A 26,575-nucleotide genomic window follows, 5' to 3' on the forward strand; every position below is an offset into this window, starting at 1 on the left:
GCTGTGCCACCAGGGAGGGCCAGAAAAGGCTATTTTAAAAAGATGTATTGTATTATTGTATGGTATGGTTTAGAAGTTGATCTTCCTAGAGCTTGGGCTATTTTTCAGTCTTTTCCAGTTTTATAATGTGAATTTTAACTATCATCTTTGGCCAAAAAAATAAAACTCCTCTTCTGCATGTGCTTCAGTTTCTTTCCTGCAATGGATTTGTCAAAGCATCTGGCCAGAAATCTAAAAATAGCTGTTCAATGGTTAGCTGTCCCTCTCCTCCTTTCCTGAGGTTGCCATGGGAATAGCGTAATGAAGGATGAAAGCATCTAAGAGAGCACTGAGAAGCCACTGGGATTTATAGCCAGCTTGTTCTAAGAGAAGTGACCTAGATGTCAAAAACAGGCTTTTTCTTCTTTTCCATTGATTAAAAATGATGAATCGTAGGGGTGTCCATAAGTCTCAGACTACCTGCAGCAAATATAGATGTGTTAGCAAGGAATAGAAATTTCCGTGAATGAGACTAATTGTTACTAATGCAGTAAATATCAATACATACTCAATCTGCACTAACCACCACGAAACAGTAAGTACTTCAGTCACTCAGTCTTTTGGGACAATTCTTAAATCCACATACTCCCTGAAATTGCCTCTGGAATTCAGGTCAATAATTAGTTCCCATCCCTCCTCAACCCCATACCTACAGAGAATCAGCCTGGAGTCCACACAGCTCCTGAGACTGGAGCAATTCCAGCTAGTTATTGCCATTTGTCTGGCACGTTAAATAGACCTCCTGAAATAGCCCTCCTTGTCTCGTCCCAATATGTCCCCAAATTATCAAAAAACTAGGGGCATCCAGAGGAAATCAGAACTCAAACAAAATTGAAACAGAAAAAGCAACAATTTTGAATGTCAATGGTGGAAATACAGCCAATAACGTTGCATTCAAGTAATACACTTAATAATTTACGTGGTGTTAAAGTCTTTATTTACAGGTCTAGAAATCTGGAGTTAGAGAAAACAATATCCTACCCAAAAATAACACAGAGTTACAAGTCAATAAAGTTAGAAAATCACCTGATACACACATTCTATAAGTCCTGTGCTTTCACTGAACCACTGAACAAAGTTGTTGTTCCACTACCCCTCCCTGGCCTGCTATCCACTACCTAACTCATGGCCTATGAAATAACATTTGTGCTGTAGAAATTTGCAGCTTTTCCAAATTATTCTCCAATGTTTAAAGGTACAATCAACATCATCAGAGAGGCTTTTTTTTTTTAAAGAATTATTTATTTTTGCATACAGAACTGGGGTACAGGCTTCACCAGAGACAGAGCGGGGAACAGAGCAGGCAGATCAACGAAGTACACTGCTGAGGGGAGCAGCGGGCGGGTCAGGAGAGGTCTGCCACGCCATGTGGTCACCTCCAGGGCAGGCGGGGATCAAACTCATGCAGAAGTGGCTTTAAGCTTCTCAGTGCTGTGCTTTAGCCCACTGCGCCACCAGGGAGGGCCCCAGAGAGGCATTTTTAATTTTTTTTTTCAGTCTGAAAAGACTCTTTTGAGATGAACATAGTGTAGACACCTTTTCTTCCTTAGCTAAAAAGATGTGAAGTGATCACACAGAGCTATATAGCATGTCAGAAGGAAAATTGGGGCTAGATATAAATTTCCTGATCAGCAGGCAATGGGTCAGCTTGGCTCCAAGAACAGTAATTTTAAATAGCAGACACATGTTTGCGTGTGTGAGCACGGTGAAGCATACACACTACATAAAAGGATAAAAATCCTTCCCTCTTTTGTAAGTTCAGGAGCCCCACTGAAGGCATGAAAATAATAACCTCCAAAAGCATAACCATTGCAAGCAAGGATTTCCACAGTGTTTGTGTGTTCGTCATGCTCCAAGATGATGATCAATGAATGAATTTGTTCTCTTCCTTAGTAATTATCAATTTGTCCAAATTAATGACTGAGTTGTCCTAGACATGAATTTAAGAGCAAATGAGCTTAATAAATTGCCCATAGCCAAAAAAAAAAAATGATTTTCCATAAATTCAGACTAAAACAATGTTGACTTTGACAGCACATTTGAGTTAATAGAAATACAATATTTGAAGACCCAAGAAAGGAATCTGTCGTGCTGTCAATTCAGCACTAACAAAGCACAGGGAGATCAGTTTACTTTCATAGATTTATATAGGATTATCATTACTCTAGCTCTTAAGAGATGTATAAATAATATGCAAATTCACCTGAAAACAAATTATAAGTTATAAAACATTGCAAGCACACCTGCTGTCATAATCATCCAGTCACACAGATGGGAGAAGCAGAGCGAGGACTGATAGAAATCCCTTTCTTATCAAACAAAATTATCTCTCTTCTAGTATAAATACTCTGGTTTCTATGTCACAAACATTACTGGCACTTGAAATTCTGCTCCTTTCTCCAGATAAATCTAATGTTGAGGCAAATGCCAAAATCAACCTATGCAGGAGCATCCAATCCAAGTGATATGCTGACAGCAGGGAAAAGATAAGCAGCAAATGAATCAGAAACATCCTACAAATGAAAAATAAAAAATATATTTTCCTCTCATCCAATGAAAGTTTCAAATTGTAAATCCAGAAGAGAAAGAGACACATGCTTAGTCCAACTTTGACCATTTTCATAATGCCCTTCATCATCCATTACAAAAACCCTAGTGTTCTTTCTCAAAGGGATAAGTGTCCTTTTCCTTCCATTTTCCTATGTATACATATCACGAATGTATATATTTAACAACAAAAGATTAAAATCTTCCTTGATTTTATTTTCTACATCAAAGAAATGCTTGAATAATCAACTAAGTGTAGCAATCCCTTTTGGTGGCTTTGATGTGATAAGAATCTACCTTAGAGGTTAAATAGCTGTATCTCATCTCAGTTTCATGTTTTCATAAATTCCAGTGTGATGAAGAGAAATGATCTCAGTCTCTGTGGAATTCCCAGAATAGATTGAAAACTGAGAGCAACAAAGCCAGTGAAACTCAGAAGTTGAGAAAATTGGTCCAGCCTCAGGCAAATCCCTCATTCTTGCCTTTTCCCCAGACATTCAGATTTAACACTTATGTCCTTCTGACTAGAATGATGGTCATGCACCCAACTTCATCTACATATGCTCTTCTCCAGATTCTGAACATTGTATTCAGGGCAAGAAAGTTCTGGAGGATAATTAAGGGAAGTTTGGAAGTTGATACATTAAACTGATATATGTATTTTATAATTAGTGAGTTTGCTTTGTCTGTTAAGAAAGTAGGTACTATCATTGTTTTTTCAGAGGAGGAAATTGAGGCAGTTAGTATGTGACAAGCCTAAGTAATGTAATTAGGAAACAATGGAGCTAGAATTTGATCTGAATAGATCAGAACTCAGATTTCATATGACCCTGTTGGTTATTTGTTATGGATGTAACTCACACTTGCCACTGTAACTATTCAACCAGTTGCCTGAATCTGGAGCTCATTTTGATGTCTCCAGTTTTCACTTATCACTTCTGCATATTCTATAAAGCTAGTAGTGCTATCAATTATTTATATTTCAAACCTATGTCTTCTCTCTATTCCCACTCCTCTAGCACTGATTATAGAGAGGCCGTCATTGATGAATAATGTTTCAGTCAATGACAAACTGCATACTCAAATTGCCCAATGGGCAAACCATATGGACTAAATGTCAAATCACTGAAACCTGGTCTTTCATTGTTTTTGCCATAAGACAAAATTGATAAAGTAGAATGTTCTATTTGTGTCCCATCAAGAGTAAACAAACAAGCTTCTTTAGGAAGCTTTTATAATCCCTATGGCTGTCAACAGATGAAACTATCACTTCCTTCTCATTTTAACTTTCTGTAAGTGGAATTCCTAATTAAAACCTCCCACTGAGCTAACAGTGAGCCATGTCCAGGTCTTTACACTGCCTTATTTTCTTTCTCAGTTCTGTGATGGAAATGCTAAAATTTCTCAATGATACCTCAGTAAATTTGGGAGGAAATCTTGAACCACAATTTAAAAACTATACAATTAAAAACAGCTTCAACCATAAGCTTAGCTATTAATCCCAACAAGAGAGTAATTAGCTGGAGGTTTCAGTGTTAAATATGATCTTCAACTAACAAAGCATCAGGAATGAATGGCAATCAATCTTTGCAAAACACTTAATATAAAATATGTGTAATGTTGGTTCTGAAAACTAAAATTGCACACACAGTACATTGATTCATTAGACTCACAACAAAAGTGTCTATTTTCCTTTAGTTATTACAAAAAGTTTTCTTTTATAAAAAAAAAATCAAAATCAGGCCCTCTCTGTTGGTGCAGGGGGTTAAAGCACAACACTAAGAAGCTAAAGACACTTCAACATGAGATGAGTTGACACACATGGTACACCAGACTTCTGATCTGCCCGCTGCTCCCCTCAGCAGTGTACTCATCATGATGTCAGCCTGTTCTTTTCCCTACTCTGTCTCTGGTGAATCCTCTCCCCGCCCCTGCACCTCTGGCCTGTGCCCCAGTTCTGTATGCATAAATAAATAAATCTTAAAAAAAAGAAAAACCTCAAAATCAGCAAATAATGCATTTACTGGTACTTTAGCAATGAATAAAACAGACAACCCCCCCCCAAATCTGTCCCTCTAGCGCTGACATTCCAATGAACATAAAGCATTTTTATCCAGTTCTGCTCAAAAAACTCATAATGAGAGGAACATCAAAATAAGTTTTACTAGTACCTAGAATTAATCATACTTTTTTTTTTTAGTTTATGACAATCTAGCATAGACTGCTGCCATGCTAAGTCACTCCTTGTTCACAAAAGCAATGTGGCAACTAGAACTAAAAATATCAATTGAGCATCTTCACATGGAAAGACAACAATAGAAACCATTTAAAATCAACCTTTTCTTTCAAGGACATTTGAAATGTTCACTAATAGTGGTTTATCCCATGGCAGTGTTTAATGAAGTGATGTATGACTCAGAGTTATCTGAATTTCTACCCTGAGGTCTTTTATATTGAAATTTGTGTTCATTTTATTTCCAAAAGTGTCCAACTCAGTATTAGGATCAGAGCTAATGATTTCGTTTCCTTTGGAACAAAATAATTCAGAAGAGAGATTGTTCGATGGATGTTAGTTCCACATGTAATTGTTTGAGGAGCTTCTTTCTGGATTCCATGGTCGCTATAACCAATTCATTGCTTCTTAAATGTATAAACTTGACAGATAACTTATCTGAGCCTCTGTTTCCTTATATATAACATGAATTTACCTCAACAGATGGGATTTTTTTACTTTTTTTTTTTTTTGCATAAAAGAACTAGGGTATATACGTCAGAGGTGTGGGCAAGGGGAGTGAATTCACTAGACGTTGAGTGGGGAGCACAACAGCCAGATTTACTGAAGTACACTGTTAAAGGAGTAGTGAGGACATGGCAAGATGGCGGTAGAGTAAAGACGCCGAGATCACCATGTCCATGCTTGCCCAGGAATTAAGGACTTAAAACGGACTATAGACTTACATACTACCAGTTTCAACCCAAATGAGAACACCTGGACTCACTAGATAACCGAGGGAGAATCTGCGATTGGGGAGTTGGATACAAGAACTCCCCTCCCCCACCCCGGAAGTGTTCAGTGTCCTGGGCTGCAGGAGCCACTTGCAGGCTGCAGGAGCCGCTTTGTACTTCAATAAAGCCCTGGAGGTGAAGGGAGACAGCTCAGCTCAGTGAGTGGAGCCCACGCTGAGGAAAGACTGCAGATCCAATCCAGAGCACCTGGGCACTGGGAAAGCAGCTGATGGACCAGCTCAACCAGCTCAACCAGCTCAGGAATGGGCAAGATGGCAGCAGAGCAAAGACGTGGAGACACAGGAATATATAAAAACGGACTATAGACTTACATGCTACGAGTTTCAACCCAAATGAGAACACCTTGGACTCACTAGAAGGAAGATAACTGAGGGAGAATCAGCTATTGGGGAGTTCCGATAAGGGAACGTCTTCTCGGAAGCGCCACATACGGGGTAAGTGGAACACTGCAACTCTAATCTATTAGGGAACAGTCAGGCTCTAGCTCCGCAGCGCAGACCCAGGCTTCCTGCTCATTCAGCTTGGAAGTAGAACAGAATAGTGGGAAAAGACTGCGCAAGTGGGCACTTAGAGCCTGGGGGTAGGGAAGAAAAATCTGGTGATCTGGTGACTGGGGCAGCTGCAAGGCATGCAACCCTTTCACCCACCCCTGCAGCATAGACCTGGGGCTTGTTCCCAGAATTAATCACTAAGGTGGGGCCGGCAAGTTCACTAAGCCCCTGAGATAAAAGGGGAAAAAAAAAAGATCAGACTGAATCAAAATGGGCCCATTAACATTCTCCCAAGCAATAGGAAAAGACTGCTTAGGGAGAGAAGGCTCTGAGTGAATACATAGAGCCCTGGAGGCCTAAAAGGAGGACTGACAGCCTGCACAACTGGGGTGTGTGCAGAATTAGGACTCAAGGTGTTACTGAACAGCAGTGGCCAGAAGACGTGTGAGCCAGTAAGGCACTACCTTGCAAGGCTCACAGTGCCCAAAAAATAAACAAAACCAGTGACTGGCTCAATCAACCACAGGCCCAACTGCAACACTTCTAATGCATCCCACTCTCTGGGGCTGCATCCAAGCATAGAGGCAACCCGGGACATCAGAAGGCTACAAAGATCAACAGGCATCTTCCAGAGACAAGGACTCAACGAGCTACCAGAAGAAGCTGAACACCACAAGAGACCCCTGAGCGTCACTGGCAGAGACGTCAGACATATTTCCACATAGTAGGGGCTGGAAAAACAGGAGATATTGAGACAAAACAAGGCTCAGAATACTCTCTACAATTGAGTGTCTGGAAGTCCCTCTGCCATTCTAGAAAGAACATCCAGAAAGAAAGCCAATCAATAATAGCAATGAATAGAAAAAGTATTAGAAAATACACAACAGGGAAAAGAAGACATACAAATATTCAAGCAAGTCCACAGGGGTAAAATTCACCACAAAAAGATCAGTCAGCAGAAACCACCAAAGAAATAGAAGAACTGCTCAGCCTACCAGATAAAGAGAGTAGTGGGCAACACAGGAGAGGTCTGCTATGCCATATGTAGGTTAGTTCCCTGGCAGGGGATTGGACTCAGGCCATACCAGTGATAGCACTGAGATTGCCCCTCTTCCACAGGATTGTGTGAAGGGTAAACATGTGGTATAAGTACAATCACCAATTCCACAATCATCATTCCTGTACATTACATGCACATGGATATGGATATATTGCATGTTTATTTTACAATTCTTGTCTTCTTTCACATAATGATTACTTGTTGAATTTGAAAATGAATTATAGGACCTGGCTCATCTGTCACAGCGATTTCATAAATTAAGGTGTATCTAAGAAATTAGATGCACCCTCTTTGTTATAACATTATGATGTCTATTTCTTTTTCTGCATTTTCTACATGCATCTAGGGAATTGTTAACTTTTGTATCACAATCTGTTGTGCAATTTGTGGCCGGTAATTTATTGCTGATAATAGCAATGATGTTGTAAGTGATTTACCTTTTAACATAAAATAGAATAAGTTTAAGGCTATCCTCATAATAGCTTCATGCTCTTCCACTAACATTCTGAAATGTTTTTTGAGTGAGGGAGATGAAGATGAAGCTGTAGAGCATCCTCAGTGTTACCCATGAAATGACACTAATTAAATGAGCAATATCTATTACTAATTTATACAAAGGGGGAAAATGTTGCAGCATTTTGTTGATTTCAAGGAATAAGGGTTTGTAGAAATATTGTATATATGCATTGCCTGTTCTAGTGACAGATGGAGGCATATAAGCCTGGTGCAAGGCCAGGAAGAGATTAAATTGGTGATTTGCATGTTGCCCAGAACACATTTTGAAGCCAAATTGCAATTATGCTATTTCTATCACTGTGGAGTAAAAGAAGGTTTCCATAAACAAAAATCAAAGTTCAAAGTAAATACTTAGCTAAATAGTTCTTTTTCTTTTTAATTGGCAAATCACACTACTAAGAAAGACATTTTGTTGCATATTAAGGTATCAAAGGATTTCCTAGAGTGAGTGCCTAAGAATATAAGTTGAAAATGCAAGAGTATATGTGACCTAATAATTGGAATCGATAGTTCTCCTGGATTTATTAAGAAGCAAATAAATGGCTCCTACTATCTTTCAACAACCTCCTGCTCCACTTCTACCCTCTGAACCTTCCCCTCCCCTACCTTATGTCAGCAGAAAATGTAGGGAGCAGAGCATCATGACAGTAGGTAGTTTTTAACCTATTCTCTAGAGGACTCTATACTTGCATGATATACTTGTATGATAACGGGCAAAATGAAGTAGTAACTAAAGCCTGTTCCCACTTCTAGTTCATACTGAGTACTCTAGAACTCTTTCTCCAAATGATCTGAAGATTTCTTCCAGAGCCTACTCAGATTCCTTCCCTGGGTCAAGTGTCCTATGTTCAAGGAGTAGCCGAAGGGGTGGCTGTATATAGCAGGAGATAGGAGGTAAACAGAGTCTGAACATATGACCTATAGCAACTACATACAGATAAACCAAGCCACTATCTCTGTGGAACATCCAAGAAAAACAAAGATGGTAGCCCTTGGGACACCACTGAGGAGAAGGCAAAGACAGTCCATCCCCATCCCTTGCTACCATATTAACATACAAAATTATAAGGAGTTCCAGAGTTCTCATTTTCAACCTGACCTTAGAGGTCATTGTGAATATATAGCTTTCAATATCCATATATAGAAGACATTTAACACTTTTTCTGCTTTTTATATAACTTCTTAATATTTAGACATAGTGTAGCTGGGTCTCCAACTATCCTCATGCCCTGGCCCCACACATATTAGGGACAAGTAAGAGAGAGACATGTAGGGCAGGCAAGCAGTGTCAGCTAAACAGTAAATGAGGAATCCTGTACTTCCAATCACCTTTCTCCTTCTTATTGCAAAGGCTGGGGGCCAAGGAAAAGAACAGGGGTGGGGGTTGGGGGGAAGGGACAGGGAGGAATAAAGGAGACTGGCAGGTGGCATGTTCTAGGAGCAGATCACACCTTCTCATCTCTCCACATCTTTCAAGCTTCAGATCAAAACAGCAATGACAGGAGGAAATTTTTTTGAGTAGGAGAAGAGGAAAGTTTTAGAACTTGAAGAGATTGGAATCATGGAATTTGTCTGAGATGTTGATGAAATTAAAAAAAGGAGATTGGGTAACATATTTAAGGATATAGATTTGAAGGAATAAAACCATTTATTGTTTGAATCTTGCCAAATTCAAACTAGCCACTGACCTATGTAGAGATGCATTGAGTGTGTATGTCCATGTGTAACTACAATGCCCACTTTTTACAAGCTATACAAACTGTACTGTCCACTAATTCTAACAAGAAAATTACTAATTGTCCTATTTCCTGTGTGAATCTTCCAAACAAGAAGCCTGACTCTGTTCTTAGTCCCAAAATGAGATCCTTAAAGAAAATAGGAAAATCTAAAATTGTGTAAATAGGGATGTGCATACAAATGAAGCCTGTATAGATAGTTCATTGGCACTTTTCCAGGATGGATGTTTAAAAGGAAATTATTACAGAAGTGAATAACCCCAAGGCAACATGGACTGGTAATAATTTATTGGCTTCTGCTTACTTAAGGAAAGTTTTAGGTGAAAAACCAGAGGAAGAACTATTAAGAATGCTATAGTAAAGATTTCATCAAGATTAGTGTAATGACTCAATAAGAAAAGGGTGAAACTATTTGATTTTCCAAAAATTTACTTTTAAGAAAATTTATAGAGGGCTCTCTCTGCTGACACAAAGGGTTAAAACACAGTACTGTGAAGCTGTCCACAGCCACTGCAGCATGAGTTCAATCCCCAACCAGGGAGGTGACCCACAGGCATGGCAGAACTCTCGTGTCTTGCCCCCTGTACCCACCAGCAGTGTATTTCAGTAGATCTGTCTCATTCTATTCTCCACTATCTCTGGGAATCCTCACACTCTGGCACCTCTAGCCTGTACCTCAGTTCTTGTATGCACAAATAAATAAATCTTTTTTAAAAGTTTATATGTTGTGAGCCCTCCCTGGTGGCGCAGCGGGTTGAAGCACACCACTGAGAATCTAAAGCCACTTCCTCATGAGTTCGATTCCCGCCTGCCCCGGAGGCGACCACATGGCGCGGCAGACCTCTCCTGACCCGCCCGCTGCTCCCCTCAGCAGTGTACTTCGTCGATCTGCCTGTTCTGCTTCCCGCTCTGTCTCTGGTGAATTCTCTCACCCTCCGCATCTCTGGCCTGTACCCCAGTTCTGTACAAATAAATAAATAAATCTTTAAAAAAAAAAAAGTTTATATGTTGCATCGGGCAGCACCACACTGATAAAGACATGGGAGTGTGGGACAGGCTACATAATGCAGGATGCTGCTCAAGAACAAGATCATGGCCTTTTTACTGATAAATTAGTCATACAGAATTAACCATCTGAGGAGGTAGAAAAGGAGACAGGGAAGTAGAAGCAGAGGAAAGGTGGAACTGTATTTCTCATCTCCTGATAGCTTGGTATGTAGATCAAGCCCCGATCCCCAGTCAGGATTTCCATCATATCAATAAGACATTCCACTGATCAGCTTCTGAGGTCCTTTGTTGTACATCAGTCAATAGCCCCACACCATTCCCGGTCATACCTCATGATGTATGTTAGGATTAAGTTTATGCATCTTTCATCAACCTCCCGGGAGTTCCTGTTCATCCCTCCTGAAGCACACCCTTTCCAAAGTGATCTAGCTTTGTGCTCTTAATTGATTTGAAAGGTTTGGGCTCCTTTGACCAGGCAAGTCTGACCTTGCTTTAGGAATACAAAACTGTAGGTAACAAAATGGAGGCTGGATAGACTGCTTAGGATTAGCAGACCCACATTTATAGAAAACAATAAGGGAAGAAAGAAAAGGAAAGCAGTGTGAAAGAGGAAGAAAGAGGAGAGGAACAAAGGGAAGGGAAGGGAGGAAGGGAGAGTACAAAAAAGGGAAGGAGGAAGGGATGAGGAAAACCTAAATGTGCAGGATTTGTTCAGTTTGATAGAGGATTCTTTCCTAAGAACTGCACAGAGCTGGTATGTGAAGCAGAATCTCCTTTATAGTCATCTGCATATGCCATGTGGACACATTCTCTAAGGACCCATCTCCTCTTGGTGTGTTTGCTACACACTACATTGCTGATTGCTATTACATGACACTCTGTGCCAACATGTATATCATCATTTCATAATTGGCTGTGAACTCTAGTCTTCATGATGTATGTATCATGTGCAGGTGACAGAGGCAGCAAATTTGTTCTCACACATAAGCTGTGAAATGAAAGCCTTCTTGACTGAATGGAGAGACATATGATTAGAAATATTGAGAGTTTGTTTTGTTTGAGGTGACAGTTAAGGAATATGCTCATTCTACTCAGTGTTCACACCCAAGTCATTTATCAGTGTGTCCACTCTCCTGAAATAAACACTTTCTGTCAGCAATGCAGGATAAGCAGAAGCCTGTGGAAAGTTCAGCTAGTTCAGCATCACCAAGTCATGCTTCTCAGGCATGAGCTTTGTTTCCTTTACTGAGGTCTTAAGTTTATCCCTCCATGAAGGCAAGGCTGGTTTGTCAAAGGAATACCTACTCGGTACGTTTTGAAAAAAAATTATATGCATCTAAAACTGAATCCAAACCACTCTCTTCTACATAAATAAATGCTGGCTGTACTGGAATTTTTGGATTTAACAATGATTTATAGCATTGTGTAGTTTTCTGGGGTGCATCATTATCAATCAACATCTGTATATACTATTTTATGTTCCTCACCAAAAGCCTAATTTCCATTTATCACCATACAATTAAGTACCTTCACTTCTGACCACAATTATATTGTTTTTAAGACCATATTCTACATGTTTTTATGGTTTATTCACTCATTCTACTTTTGTTTCTTTATCTTCCACCTATGAGTGAACTAATACAGTCTTGTCTCTCTCTGACTTTTCATTTAGCATAATATCCTCTAGATCCATCCCTGCTGTTGAAAACTTAAGATTTCATCACTTTTTAATATGTGCTAAAATATTAAAATGTCTATTCACTAGTTATATTCCACATCAGCACTCATATTATTGGAAAACTAAATGTTAAGGTGGACGTTTTATAGACTTCATTTCTTTTTTATCATTACTTCTAATTCCTATTTCTCTTCCTTAGTAAAGGACTGCTGATTATATTTCCTAGTTACAATTCATCCTGTTCCATACAGTCAAACTAAGGCAGCCTTTCTGCCCAGGACAGCTTGTTCTGCAGTGAAATTCAGTCACCCTAAGCTCTTATCAAAGAAACCCTCTGTACCTCCTTCATCCTGAACTGGCCACCTGTTTCAGAGACTATGTAATTAAAACAAGTGTGAGTGACTCTATTTGCATTCTCCCTATGTGAGAGAAATCATAAAGCCATGAGTCTCTGCCAGTAAAGCCCTTGCTGGTGAGTCTCAGCTGAGCAGCAGATATAAGGCATTTTCATTGGCAGTTGTTCCAACGCTTCATTTGGGATTAATTACTCTGCAGGAACAGTCTGCCTAGTACAACAAAACAATTTTCATTCATCAGCCTTGTGTGAGATTAATGAAAGCCACAATCTCATTGGAATGAAACACTAAGCTCTCATTTATGTTATCAACACTAGAGGAAATGAGACACTTTTTTCTTCCCCATATATTTCTGCTTTCAGCAATAAAATCAGATTAGACTTTTATCAATGCCAAGGATTAAACTTTTAATTGGGGGGTGGGGCTTGTCATATATAATATAAAATATTGACTATAAGTGAATATGTGTGTGTGTGTGTGTATTTTCTGTAATATATAAAAATGCCAGGTGTATCTGAATGTAATATATAAAAGCAGGCTGCATAAGTCTTCCTACTAGTGTTCATTTTAAGGAGTAGTTTGGTTTTGTTTCCTCGTCTCAATCGGCCTTCTTTGACCTAATGCAACCACACACAATTAGGTGAAAGATTATAGTAAGATAGAGCATCAATTTCTCAAAGCTTTCATTTGCACCTACATTTACTCATTGAAAATCTCTATTAAACGTTAATTGACATAGAGCCTGAGAACTCCTTGGTCAACGAAGGTACTGAAAGACTTTGGATCTTAGAAGTGTTGGACAGCTCTCAAATAAGGGTAGTTTTCCTGAATCCAAATCACTTCACACATCCTCCCCACCAAAATAAGGAGAGCAAGAAGCAAAAATAAAGCCAAACATGTTCTATGCCTGCAGCATTACAAGGAGGGAGAAAATAGAATGAGCTTCAAATTAGCCAAATGACAACAGTCTTCCCTCTATAACCACCATTCTTTCCCCACAAAAAGACCAACAACTAAAGACATACCAGCACTCACATGCCACTCAGATTTTAGTTTCTAGAATCATTCTGCACCAAAAAGTTCAGTGCTCTTTAAAGAAATGCTTTATTTCTAGGGTGGGCATAAAATGAATAAGGTGTTCATGAAATAACTTATACCCAAAAGTAGAGAAATTAAAAAATAGCTGACAGGTACATGTCAAAAAGATACTAGCACCAGTTTCAAGGGGTTCCATTGGCCAAATTGGAAAATTTAGAGTATTAAAGTAAGTAAGGACAGTGGTGAATTATAGCCAGCAAATAAGACTGCATGAGTCTCTATGCTGACAATAAATAAGGATAAATTAATCTATAAACAAAGTAGAAACTTTTAGACATTTAGGAGAAAGGGAACAATGCCTAAAGGAAATGAAGTGATCAACTGTGGCCAGTAAATACTTGCCAGTGTTAGTAAAGCCCACAGGAGAGAAAGGCAGTGTCCCACCCCAGCCTACAGGAAGATATAAAGCCAAGGAGATTGGAAAACATGCAGAGGAGGGGAGATTCCTCAAAATAAACCAGTTTCTGGAGGTAAAGCAATTCCCCAACAGGACAAGACATACACCAAAAATACCCAAATGCTCTTCCCCTACCCCTATACCCCAGGAGCATAGTACAAGGGGCAGTGGCTTAGAAACTGCTTCCTGGATCAATAAACCACACGCCAGAGTGCCTGTGCAATATACAGAGATGTGGAGGGTGAGAGGATTCACCAGGGACAGTGTGGGGAGTAGATCAGGCAGAACTACTGAAATACACTGCTGAGGGGAGCAGTGGGCAAAGTAGAAGAGGTCTGCTGAACTATGTGGGTCAGCTCTCTGGTGAGGGATTGAACTTGCACTGTTTAATTGTTTTTGTTTTGTTGATACATATGTAAGAAGGGGTATGAAATAGATATGTAAGTTATATATAAGAGAAATATTTGGATTTCTATTAGGCTTTTTCAAAATATTTTTCTATTAGGCTTTTTCAAAATATTTTCATGTTTCAATTGTTTGAAGCATTTCAAGAAGAGAAAGAAGGCATATACACATTCCCCACTTTCCAAACCATGTGATATAAAGGCACAGTATGGTTAGTGTACCTATACTGGCATGTTTAGGCTATAAAGAACGTATATTTAAGGATAAGACTGAAGTCAAATGGAAAAGAGGACAACTTTATATCCATTTATATCAGCAGCCTCTTTCATTTTGTAACTGGGTGGTCCCTAGGAAAAAGGGAAGTTCCAGGTTCCCTGCCCCACCCAGAAGGAGGGTGGAGCTGAGCAGAGAAAAAGGAAAGAAGAGAAGGAAATGAAGTAGGATGGAGAAGGAGACCACCTAAGGAAGCTACATGGAGCAGTAAGCATGTGATGAAGAAACCGGGCTTGTTTCCTAACCCTGTACTGGTTAAGGCAGATGTGGGTGAGATACCTGTAGGGATGTGACTATGGCACTGTTTATATTGATTTTGATTTTGTTCTTTTCCTCCCAGATTTGTCTGGCCATTTCTGACCCTTTTCTATGGGTACTGGCCAGAAGGTGCTTTAGTCTTGTGGCAGACTTTCAGGCCTTGCTTTGGGCAAATCCCTTTTGGGTTGACTTTTAACCACAAGAGGATGGGTAACTTCAGGTGTTTGATTTATAAGTTATATTCTTTGTGTTCCGTATTGTATATTCACTGTATTAAAGTCCCTTTTCATTAAAGTTTTATATGTTTTGTCTTGTGGTGGATGGCAGAACCCACTTAGAGCAGGCGGGTTTTTGGGTCTTCAGGGGTGTCCCTCTCCCCCTGTCCTCTTAACAGATTTGGGGTGCTCTATAACAATTTCACTTCATAAACACTACTACAAGAATTAGTTCCATATTAATTATAAGTCATTTTATATCACTAAAATTTATGCCATGTATTTTTCACGTTCTATTTTGGGTTTTGTTCAACTCCACAGAATTGGGCACTAGAAGACCGACTTTAAGACACAGAAGTGGGTGGAGGTAGAGAAGAAGTATCAGTCTTTTGAGGCAAACCTCACCAAGAGGGGAAAAAATACACAGATGATTCTCCCTACTGTTAATGTAGATTCTGAAACACATTCTAGATGCTGCCACTCAAAAGGCCCTATCAGAATACAGCATGAAAAGATCCCTAACTGCCCATAGTAGTAATCACTGAATGTTTTCATTGGTCTATCTCTTACCCTCCTCCACATTCCTCTAACTATCCCTACTGTCCTGTAAACATCACCCCCACCCCCAGTAAACCAAGAGGCTTTTGAGAGGAACTCAGCTGGTATACTACACTCACAAGTTTGATATTATATGTAAATGCTACAGGGGACAATTGGTTTGTTTTTAGCAGAGGAATAATCTGATTAGATTCTCAGTTGCATGAGGAAAAGATTGGCCAAAGGCAAGCCTGGAGGCTGGAAAACAAAATGGGAAGAGTTTCTCATGTCTACTGCAACATAAATTTGCTAAGCAATCCCCAGAAGTAAATGGATTTTTTTAATGACAAAATAACAGTAATGAACTTTTAAAATGACTAACCAGATTACATTTTCTGATTGCATTTTAAGAAAAGGAAAATGTACAGGGACTAACTCTGTCTCCAGGACAGAGTTAAATTAGGTAGCAGTTGGGATTTTATAGCATTTTTTTCCTGGTTCTCTTGCTTTTCACTTTTTCCTGCTTTGGTATTCTTTTCAGAAACATTTTCATAGCAAGGGAAGAGAAAAGCCCCAATTATAATTTTTGCTGATTTCTATGTTGAGAACACTCCCAACATGCCAATTTCAAACTGCCAGGGTTTAACAACCAGCTCACAAATTTTATGGGTATTTAATAATCTCATCACTGTACCACTGTTACTTCCCACAGGAAATGTCCCTGCCCAGTTAGAACCCCAGTTATGGGGTTCTCTCTCTTTCTGAATGAAACTTCCCTGCACTGCTTCTCATTGCAATGTTTTAAAGAGATACCTAGTATCCTGAATTTTGATCCCTGTTGCTCTCACATGTGGCTCATCCTGTTAGTGCACAACAGTTTATATAAGTCTAGCAGAAATTGATCACAAAATGAAAGTGACTCATCCAAGAAAAGTCTCAGTCAAGCTCAGAGGGCATAAACTATTTAAACAAAAAGAAACATTGACCTTACCATATACACATTATCTAAAAATCTTCCACCTGATAAAGCTTTATAGTAGCATTTTGAAAGCATAACTGATTAATCAAGTTGCAGATAACTCCTGCAAGAAAGGGGCATCATTCTTTAGGATGCCACTTACATGGCTCAATATTATCTGTAGCTAAAATTCATAGGTCCAGGAATTAATGTTAAGATGTAGAATAATACCATTTTCCTTCACTCCCAATTATCCATCTGGAGACTTGTGCTTTTTATTTCTGAAATTTTAGGGATTATAAATCTAAGTCCTTGGTCCCATAAGGGAGTCCTTCCACCAACCAACATTTCCACTAAGCTTAAAGCAATAGCTGTCTTCTCTCCTCATCATGACAGCAATCCAGCTGGTATAAAAAAAGTGTTACTATACTGGCAGAAGTAATTGATCCAACTATCACAGGAGGCAGAACTCTTATTATATATTAGGGCTAGGTAAAATTAGAACTTAGTTTCCTCTCAGTATTCATTTGATTTGAAGTGTAAATTGGCACATGCGTCATCCCCTTTTGAGAAGGAGCTAGTGATCACTTGGCCTGAGCATACAGGACACACAACCAGACAAGCAGGGGTGCTAAGTGAGCAGAAATGCTAGCAAAGAGGAGTGAGGTCTAAAAAGGAAAATGAATGAGTGAGAAACTTAATTTCAATTATTACTTCAAGACCAGCCTTGAGTAGGGGGAGAAGTCTATATTTTTTTCCTGTTAACTAGAATAAGGCTATGCCTGGATAAAACAAACTTACTGAAAAAATAATTGGTAGTAGATACTCCCAGACTCACTTCACAATGCTGGTTGGCTATATCCTCCCAGCTATCATAAATGCTAGTGACTAAAAAAATCAAAGCTTTCTCCTTTGGATAAGTGTATCAGCAGAATGAATGATGTCTTCACATATGTATCCAAGCATGCACAGGTGTTTTGCTGCACACACACACAGAGCAATGTCCAATGACAGACTGCTACAAGCATCCAAAATGCCAGCCATTAGAGGCTGGATCAAATACATAATGCAATTTGCATTGCAAGTGTACAGGCTGAAACTGACTTGATTTCACCTCCTTGCTTAGCTTTCTTTCCCTGCTTTAAACTACTTCCTTCACTCTCTTTCTTTTGAGAGTGCTCCCTCAATAAATCACTTTTTACAAGCATCTAACCCCAGGTGCTGCTTCTAGAAAAGTTAACTTAAGGTTTAAGAGACCTCTGAAACAGAAATAAGGTAAGCAATAAAATTTCAGGTGACACATCAAAATGATGGCCAAAATTTAGTTAGAATTTTTTTTTCATTACCCTTTAACTCATCTTGCAATTTCATCAGCTAATATCAGATAAAATAAGTTAACATCAATTTTGAAAACTTGTTGAGATTAAAGAAGCAATATTGTAAGATTATATAGGTACTTAGAGGATTGTTCTTATGATTAATCTCATTCTCCTAAATAATTTTTTAAAAGATGCTTGTTTGTGCTCAGCAGGATCAGAAAAACTAGAGCAACATTGCTACAAGGCTCCCAGAGAGAGAAGGTCTGCCTACTCAGTGTGCTCTGTAAATGTGAAACATGAGCTCCACCTCATAGAGTGGAGCTTAGCCAAGGAGAGAACTAAGGAGCTATGAGGACGACCGCAGGCACTCTGTAGTCATTGTGTTCTGTATTTTACTTTGGTTTTGATTTAATGAAGGCAAACAGGTGGGGGAAGGGGTAAAGCAATATGTGCTACTTAAAGGAATTTCTCTTGTTTTAGATCGCTGAGGTTGGGTCATGACATGAACCTTTTCAAACTGCACAATTAAGCATCCTATTATAGACATAATAGATTACTACTGCTAGTTAAAAATTGTTTCCCATCTATAATATCATGTGAGGTTTCTGATGTCAAAAAGTATTATACATCAAGCCAAGCTGTGACTAAAGAAGAGATTGAATACACCTCTTCCCAGAAGGGGCAGGTCAGGCGTTCAGAGTGACAGGTGCTATAGAGGAATGCTCAGACACAATACACGTGGGTGTTGGCTGTGCTCACAGGTATGGAGCCAAGTACAGCAGGGCCAGACTGACAAGCACTGGCCAGGTAGCCAAGGGAGTTTAAAGCAGAAAATCCAAGACAAAGACTCGCAGAGGTACTGAAGCCAAGACAGGATCTGGAACAGAGGAACTGGCATTAGGAACACAGGTTTGTGTGGCAGAGGCTAAGCCAAGTTCAAAGACAGCTGCGATTTCCTGAAGGGAAGTGAGTTCTGCCAACAAAGCTCACAGTAAACTGTTGCCTTTCGGGAGTGTTCCAGGATTTCCTTTGCAGCCCCAGTTTTAAAAGATGCTATATGAAGGGAACAGCATGTTTATGAGATTTGCAGAGTTGGGTCAGATGTCCTCTTTTTGTCCCTAAAAAGCACCTGAATATTCATCAAAATTGTAGTAATTATGAGTTTGTCTCCCTCATCAGAAGGACTTTAATTCTGACGACAGAAATCATGTTCTGTTCCTCTAGTTAAAAATTCTTTCCCATCTATATTATCATTGCACCACCATTACCTTGCAGTGTCTTAGCAATGACTCAGTTTCACAGTTTGGAGGATGGGTAATAAAAATAGTAATAATATTTTACTGAGCATTTACAATGTGCCAGGCAGTGTATATAATGCTTCATATACAACAGTTCATTTATTTCATAGGTTATAATCACTATCATTACATCCTAGGTTACTAATGAAATTGGGATTACAGAACTTAAGCAAATTTCCCAATAGATCCAACAAGGAAACATAGACTCCAAATCTGAAGCCATGTCTTTGCTCTCCAGAGACTGGAGACATGATCACTCATGCAGGAAAGTGAGCACAAAAATCTGTGAAGACACTATTAGAGAATAATGGTATTTGATCTTCTGTTCTCTCACAAAGAAAAACTGGACTTTCATTCCTTGAACATCTCTTGCCCCTAGGAACAATTATTAAAGCTACATTTTCAAGAAACTGAACATAAAAGTGATGTAGCTGGATAGTTCAAAAGTTGGAAGAAGTAAAAATTGGGCACCCTGGGAGGAGACTTAGTTCCACACCAATTTTCCCATAAAAGGTATACAAATGGAGCAACCTGTCTCTATGGCTTTAGCTATATAGTTTAAAAATCAACCAACTAAGGGATAGGCCTATGATTTGTTTTGCTTAATGTATATCAGTTTTTGCATGAACAAAATGTGATAATGAGACATTTGAAAAACAAAATTGAGCAAAGAAAACTTAAACCTTAGTTGAATAGATTTGTATACATAAATAAAATCCCTTGAGCCAAAAATTTCTGCATGTCATATTTTGTGTATATAATTTATTTTTTAAATTCCTTCTAGGCAATATATTTGAGGGGCCTATATATTTATATTATGTATCAGTTTACTGACTATTAAATGTTTATTGCTTTTACACAAAATTCAAAATATTGGGTTTCAGAGAAAATGTCATAAACTCAGCAAGCATGAGCAAGATACCCAAAAGATGTTTGCCTAGTCCTGCTGTTATATGGCTTTTTTAAAGTTTGGAAACATCGGGTGCTAATTCCCTAATTATGTGGTAACCATGGAATGCCAGTATGAGTTAATTAAGTAGTTTTAAAGTCATCGTGTAGAACCTGTGGGATTGCTCAGCATGAGTCAGAATTAAGAACAAGTCATAGGTTTAAACTTCAAACAATTTAAATCAGACCTCCACAAATTAAACTTACTTCATGATATCAGAGATCTGATGAATAGAGGGTAATGAGAGATATTCAAATTTAGATATTTATTGAGTTCAATGAACATCATCAATGAATATTCATTAATTCATCAATTGTATAGTAAGAGAAAATATTAGTAGGATTCATAGAACTTTAATAAGTCAGTGCTGTGATTGGAGTCACCACTACTGCTTTTGGAGACTTGTAGAATCAAGATAAGAGCCATTAATTATACAGATTACCCTTTGCTAATTTAGATAGCAAGAGAAGCTGAACATAGTGATGCACTAAAGTGATAAGATCTAATATGAAAAAAAGACCAAAAGAAGAAAAATGTATGCATTGGAAAAGTGATAAATGGTAACAGACACTACAAAAGGCCAACAAGAAAACAAGGGAGATTCTCTGGGGATGGGATACAAAGTCATGTTTTTATATGTGAATTCTAGGAGTTGTTTTACAAAACCATTGATATTATACTACTGAATATTCCATAAAGGCAGGAATTGGGTTTTATTCCTCCATACCCTCTTGGCAATGCTGCATTTTAGATATGCAGATTAGTAAATGAATGTTGTATGTAACCTACAACAGAAGGAACTGAATGAAGTGAGCTACTAATACATCACTATGCAAATATTTCTAACCAAGAAAGAAACTCTCCAATGTAAAAGAGAAAAATAATAGCACTGTATATGAGAATTTCACTCAAAGGATATTTTCTGAGGTTCAGATTAGTAGCGAAAGAATCATCTGTGGAATGTGATCATATAACTCTAAGATCTATCAGTTTGTATTTAAACTACACATATGTGATATATCAGTAGTGTTAACTAATTTTTGGTGTTGTTTTGTTCTGTTTCTTGAATCGCAAGTCACCTAATTACTTAATGTATTTTTATACATCATTTGAATTGTCTCAAAAATCCTAGAGTTGCCTGTTTCCTGATAGCTATAAAGGCAATATTGCTATTAGTAGACAATTGTTTCTCAAGATTATATAAAAGTTTCTCTGGATGAGGAGGTTCTTTTAATTTTACAACTTAATGTTTCATACACAGAGGAGTACAAATTTTAATTAATTAATAATGATACTCCATCAGAGAAACACTAATTGCCAACCCCTGCAATCTTAGGACAATTTAATTAACTGATTTTATAGAAATATAATAATAATTGAACACAAGCTACTTAACTGTGCAGAAAAATTTTGCCTACCTGAAGATCATACAACAAATGATACATATTGAATTCTGATAGCAAATGTTAAAGTTTCTAAAGACCAGGTTATGTTATAACACATATATTCATATATTCAATGTCATAAGTCTCCATAGTTGTTATGACAACATTTAAAAAGACTTTTATAAATGTTAGAAGCTCTTGTATATAGCATTATATCCTTTTTTAATTAACAAAGCCAAAACAGTGATAGATGTCCTATATAGCTTGCTTTGTGTCAGACAATTTATTTTGGTGACAGTTATCTAAAAACAGGATGTTAATTTTCCTGCTTATTTCACAAAGTTTTGAGTACAATTAAGTAATATTCTATACGTAAAACCATTTGCATAATATAAATTCCTCTGCAGGTGCATGATTATTTTCATCTTCTTTTTTCCTGAAATGTTAGAATACTCTTAAATATGAGAACACTATTCAGAGCTTTGTATTTGTGTACATGGATGGAGGTTATATGTTTGGGTTATTAAAATAGAGACACTAAGTGATAGTGTGTGTCTTGTAATTATTTTCCTTCTTTGCATCTATCTTCCTCTAGTACATTTTAAATTTTTGGAAATCGAATTAAAATAACAAAAACTACAGCAGGAGACTCTAATAGATTATACTTTCAAGTTTAAGAATAAAAATAAATTAGAAAAAATTAATCACCTTATTTATCTGTATTATTAATTTACCTTAACAGACTCCAGAAATAATGTTTCTGCTAGAATTTAGCAATATCCAAGTCCAATCATGAAACTAAGTGATGAGAACTCTGAATTATATGCTGGTTTTATTATTAGCCTTTCATTAGGTAGGAGTGAATAGTTTTAAAAAACAAATACTATTTTTTCTAAAACTTTCCAGTAAAAAGTAAAACCATTCACCTAAGTAGAAATATCCTACAGAAGAATTTCTTAAAGACAAATGACAGAACACCTGTATCAACATGTACTGATAATTTCTCAGCCTGTGTCTTAACCAACAAACTAATAAATTAGGATGCCAACAGGAAACATATCCAACAGCAGAACTTTATCTTTGATTCAGAGATATAATGATCAGAAGAACAAGTCATAGATTAATGCATATCTTCATTTTCTTTACTAGCTTTGAGGAAATAAAGACTACTAAGGAATACTTTTTATTAACTCTAGGGAACTGGATGAATTTCCCTTTTAGAATGCAGGACAATAATCCTCAATCTTTAACATATGTAAGAACAACCTAAATAACCTTCATAAGTAAATATTTCCATGTTATGATTACATTCTAGGTTTTAATATTTCCGAATTAGTCTTTCTTGAACTTTATATTTGTGTGATCTTTGCACAAGATGGAAAGATTAAGCACTTGAATCTGAAAATAACAATCTAGGTCAGCTGAAGAGCCATGAGTGATTTACCAGCAAACCAACTGAACTCTACCTACAAGGTCCACCTGAGCATCCAAGCAGCCTTTCTATATTTCCTAGTCATCACTACCCTTAATGACATTGATTAATAATGCACATCCTCAATTAGCCAGAATTCTATGGAGTAAATTAATTAAGTAAATTAAGTATTCCTTAGTAGTCTTTATTTCCTCAAAGCTAGTAAAGAAAATGAAGATATGCATTAATCTATGACTTGTTCTTCTGATCATTATATCTCTGAATCAAAGATAAAGTTCTGCTAATATCCCTTTTATAGACAACTATCTAAATAATTGCTGCTACTAAGTAAAAATATTTTAAGCAAATAATTCCTATGACTATTTTTTGCAAAGCTGAAATTTTTGCAAGGCACATGCCAATGTTTTATGAGATAGGAATAATAGAATGGGAAACTAATAGAAAGGAAACAAAATGATTTACAGGGTATTTGAAAGATTTTATTATATTTAGGTTTTCTCTCAAGTTTCAGGTTGAATGCCTTAAGAGTTCTTAACCTAAAACAGGAAGAAATACCTGACTGTTTCTGCAATCATAGTCCTGTAATACAGTAAGATTGACTATGCATTGGAACCATTACCAAATATACAACTCAGTTTTTCCTCATTGAGAGAAATATCTATGTTGCAGTTACATCTACTTAAGTTTGCTGCTTACTCTCAAAAGGGTATGCAGAATATACAGAGGTTTTGAGGAGTCACATATATATGAACATAACTGAATAGTGACTTCTCTTGACCCCTGCAGCTGCTGCTTCTGCACTGTTGGATGTCTATGGTACTCACCAGTCATCCTGACCATATGCCTATGACATTTGCCACCCCATGTGACATGCACATCCCTTAGCAAGAAGGAAGCATCCAAATCAGCTCTCTAAACAATGCTGCATGGTGAATGGAGCCCATTGGAGCAGTGAAACGGGGAACTCAACTCCAAGGTATGGATGCCTTTAACTTATGTTTTTGCCCTGGAATGATCACAGAGAACATTCCCAGAATGATCACTAATGCTCATCCCCATGATGAGCACGCCCATAATGATGGTCAAAACCTCTAAAAACCTACAATATGCCAATGACTTTAACTGCATTATAAAGAAGCACCAGCTTGGGGCTTGTGGGGGTGGGGGGGGAACTGATTTAAATCTCAAGGATCTTGAGTGACCTATACTAGCAAATATTATGTCCTCTTAAAGCAGGGGGTAGATGAAATGGGGTTAAATTATTAGAAAATGAAATTTTTATTGGATTTTTCTCAAAAAAAAAGGGAGCATTAGAATTATGCACAGAAAAAAATATATACAAGTAAATATTGTAACCTAGTCTAGTACTGACATTTTTACTTTGGAATCTCTTTTATTTTCCTATTTGCAAATTTATAAACTATAAGAATACAGTAATAAGAAGGAAAGTTTTCCAACTTCATATCCTATAAGTTTTTCTCTTTTAGGGCTTGAAGATTTAAGGTATTTACTCATAAATGATAATGCAATCTGGGAAAGATTTAGATAAGCAAATTAAATCAAAGTACTAAAACAGGTTTAGCAGATTTACCCTCCAAATCATAAAGCAATACAGACTATAACAAAATGATTTAAACATAATTGTTACAAAGCACTTGATCTACACTTTGGCAATAATACTTCCTTCATTTGGTAAAATTGAGAGGCCACTTAGGTGATCCCAATATAATAGTCATATCTCTAGAAATTTATGCAAGTTTGTTTCCAATCAAACTTAGCATAGTAAGCAACTTTTGATGTTCAGTTCCCGATCCCATCACTAATCTATAAAATTCTTCATAGGTAATTTTTACATATATGAAAAATATCTTTGATCTTAGCTACTTTTACCATTTAATTAGAATGTATTATTTTTAAATCTTCACAATTGCATCTTTCCGAATTCTTCCCTTGAAATGAAAAATAGCCAAAATGCCTTTGGTTAAAATCTTTTCTCACCACCAATCCTGAATCCTTAGATAATGTTGAGGCACTGGATAATTTATCATAAGAGATCATTATTTTGAAATACTGAGAAGATAAAATGGGATTACAATGAAAAATATTGGCATGCTACTTTAATGATAATGATTATGAATTCCATTCTTGAAATAGCAATGCCTGTTTTCAATAGAAAATCATTTTGCCAGTGCTTTCAGGCGATTTCAAAAACTTGTCTTAACATTAGAACACTGGTAAGTGCTCTACTGTGTAGAATCTTACATTTTAAAGGCTAATTTTATACCATAAGCTCTGAAACTCAGTCAGAACATTTATAGAGAAATAACTTTTCTAAGTGTTGTTCTAGAATTCCTGAGGGCAAATTAATGGAGAAATGCAGCTGAGATAGAACTTGAAGCCTTCTTAAGAATGGGAGGAAATCACAATTAGTCTTTATATCTTCATAAGCTTTTGACTGAATCCAGCCCCACTGAATGCAACACTCAATCTTTGCTGGTGTAAAACCTATACAATTGACAATAACTACTAACCTGGTATTTTAAGAATGATAAACCAGAAATTAATTTCTAGAATTTTCACACATATGTTGAACACTATAGTTCTTTTTTCCCCCCTGGTGTAGAAAAAGATGTATGGTTTTAGTCACTACAGAAGAAAAGAGCACTTAAATGTTAGAAAATTGATTTTGAGAAATCAGTCTAACCTGCTAGGTGTAATACTATTTTTAATCAATGGCTCTTGAGACAATATCTTAGATGAAGGAGTGACTCATGAAGTATGTAGGAGAGTCATGAATAGGAGAGGCTTAAGCCTTAAACTGGAGAACAGACAGACATTGAAATGGTAAAAAGTCCAGGAGGAGCAACAAGCAATGACTTACCTGTAACACTTTGGTCAAATTGTTAAATAGAGCTTGGCCAGCACTGACTTTGTATTTGACACCTCTGACTGTGCCATTTTTGCTTACAATATTGACTCTTCTTGTACCAAAGCCCTTCTCACTGGCAGCCCTTGCCAACACCAACAAGTTATCCTGGTTGTTATCGTCCTCATCACCTTCTGATCCTATGTGACCGTTTTGCTGTCCATCAGACTCACTAAGTCCACCTATGCCACAGACGCTGGCACACTCAGAATCCAGAGAACCCGACGGTGGTCCATCTTCATACACCTCCTTCAGAACTCGCCCACTGTGAGATGATGCTATCCGAAACCGGACTTTGCGTGATCTGTCACTTTCTGGCTTCATGTCTCTTTTCAGCATTACCACATCCACCCCACAGACAGTTCACATAATTCTGGATCCCTAGTTACTGCCTTACTCCTCAGTCCATATAGCAGTGCCAGAGTCTGATTCTGGGGACAGCAGTATTCATATGAAACTAACATTGAAAGGAAAGAAGATTCCCAAGGACTCTCAGTGCATCTCTGCTATTAATAATGAATGTGTGTGTGTGTGTGTGCTATGGTTACCTTTAAACTAAAACCTGCGAAATGATCCTAGTCTTTAAATATTAAATAGCCATGGTGGACTCTTTTAACAGGACAAGTGCAAGAAAGTGAAATAGAAAATAAGTGTGGAACAAGGAAAT

The 26,575-nt window shown here is 37.6% G+C and overlaps 1 protein-coding gene across 1 annotated transcript in view; it reads right to left on the reverse strand.

Moving 5' to 3' along the window:
• The window catches only part of GRXCR1 (glutaredoxin, cysteine rich 1), a 65,627-nt gene extending 39,380 nt beyond the window's left edge, over positions 1-26,247 (reverse strand). The window contains exon 1 of the mRNA XM_004681322.2: positions 25,864-26,247. Within this exon, the coding sequence (XP_004681379.1) occupies positions 25,864-26,247 (384 nt within the window). The remainder of the gene's footprint in view (positions 1-25,863) is intronic.
• Between the last annotated feature and the right edge of the window lie 328 nt (positions 26,248-26,575).

Source organism: Condylura cristata, unplaced genomic scaffold (genome assembly GCF_000260355.1).
Source record: "Condylura cristata isolate star-nosed mole 26May11 unplaced genomic scaffold, ConCri1.0 scaffold00012, whole genome shotgun sequence".
In the NCBI taxonomy this organism is placed as follows: domain Eukaryota; kingdom Metazoa; phylum Chordata; class Mammalia; order Eulipotyphla; family Talpidae; genus Condylura; species Condylura cristata.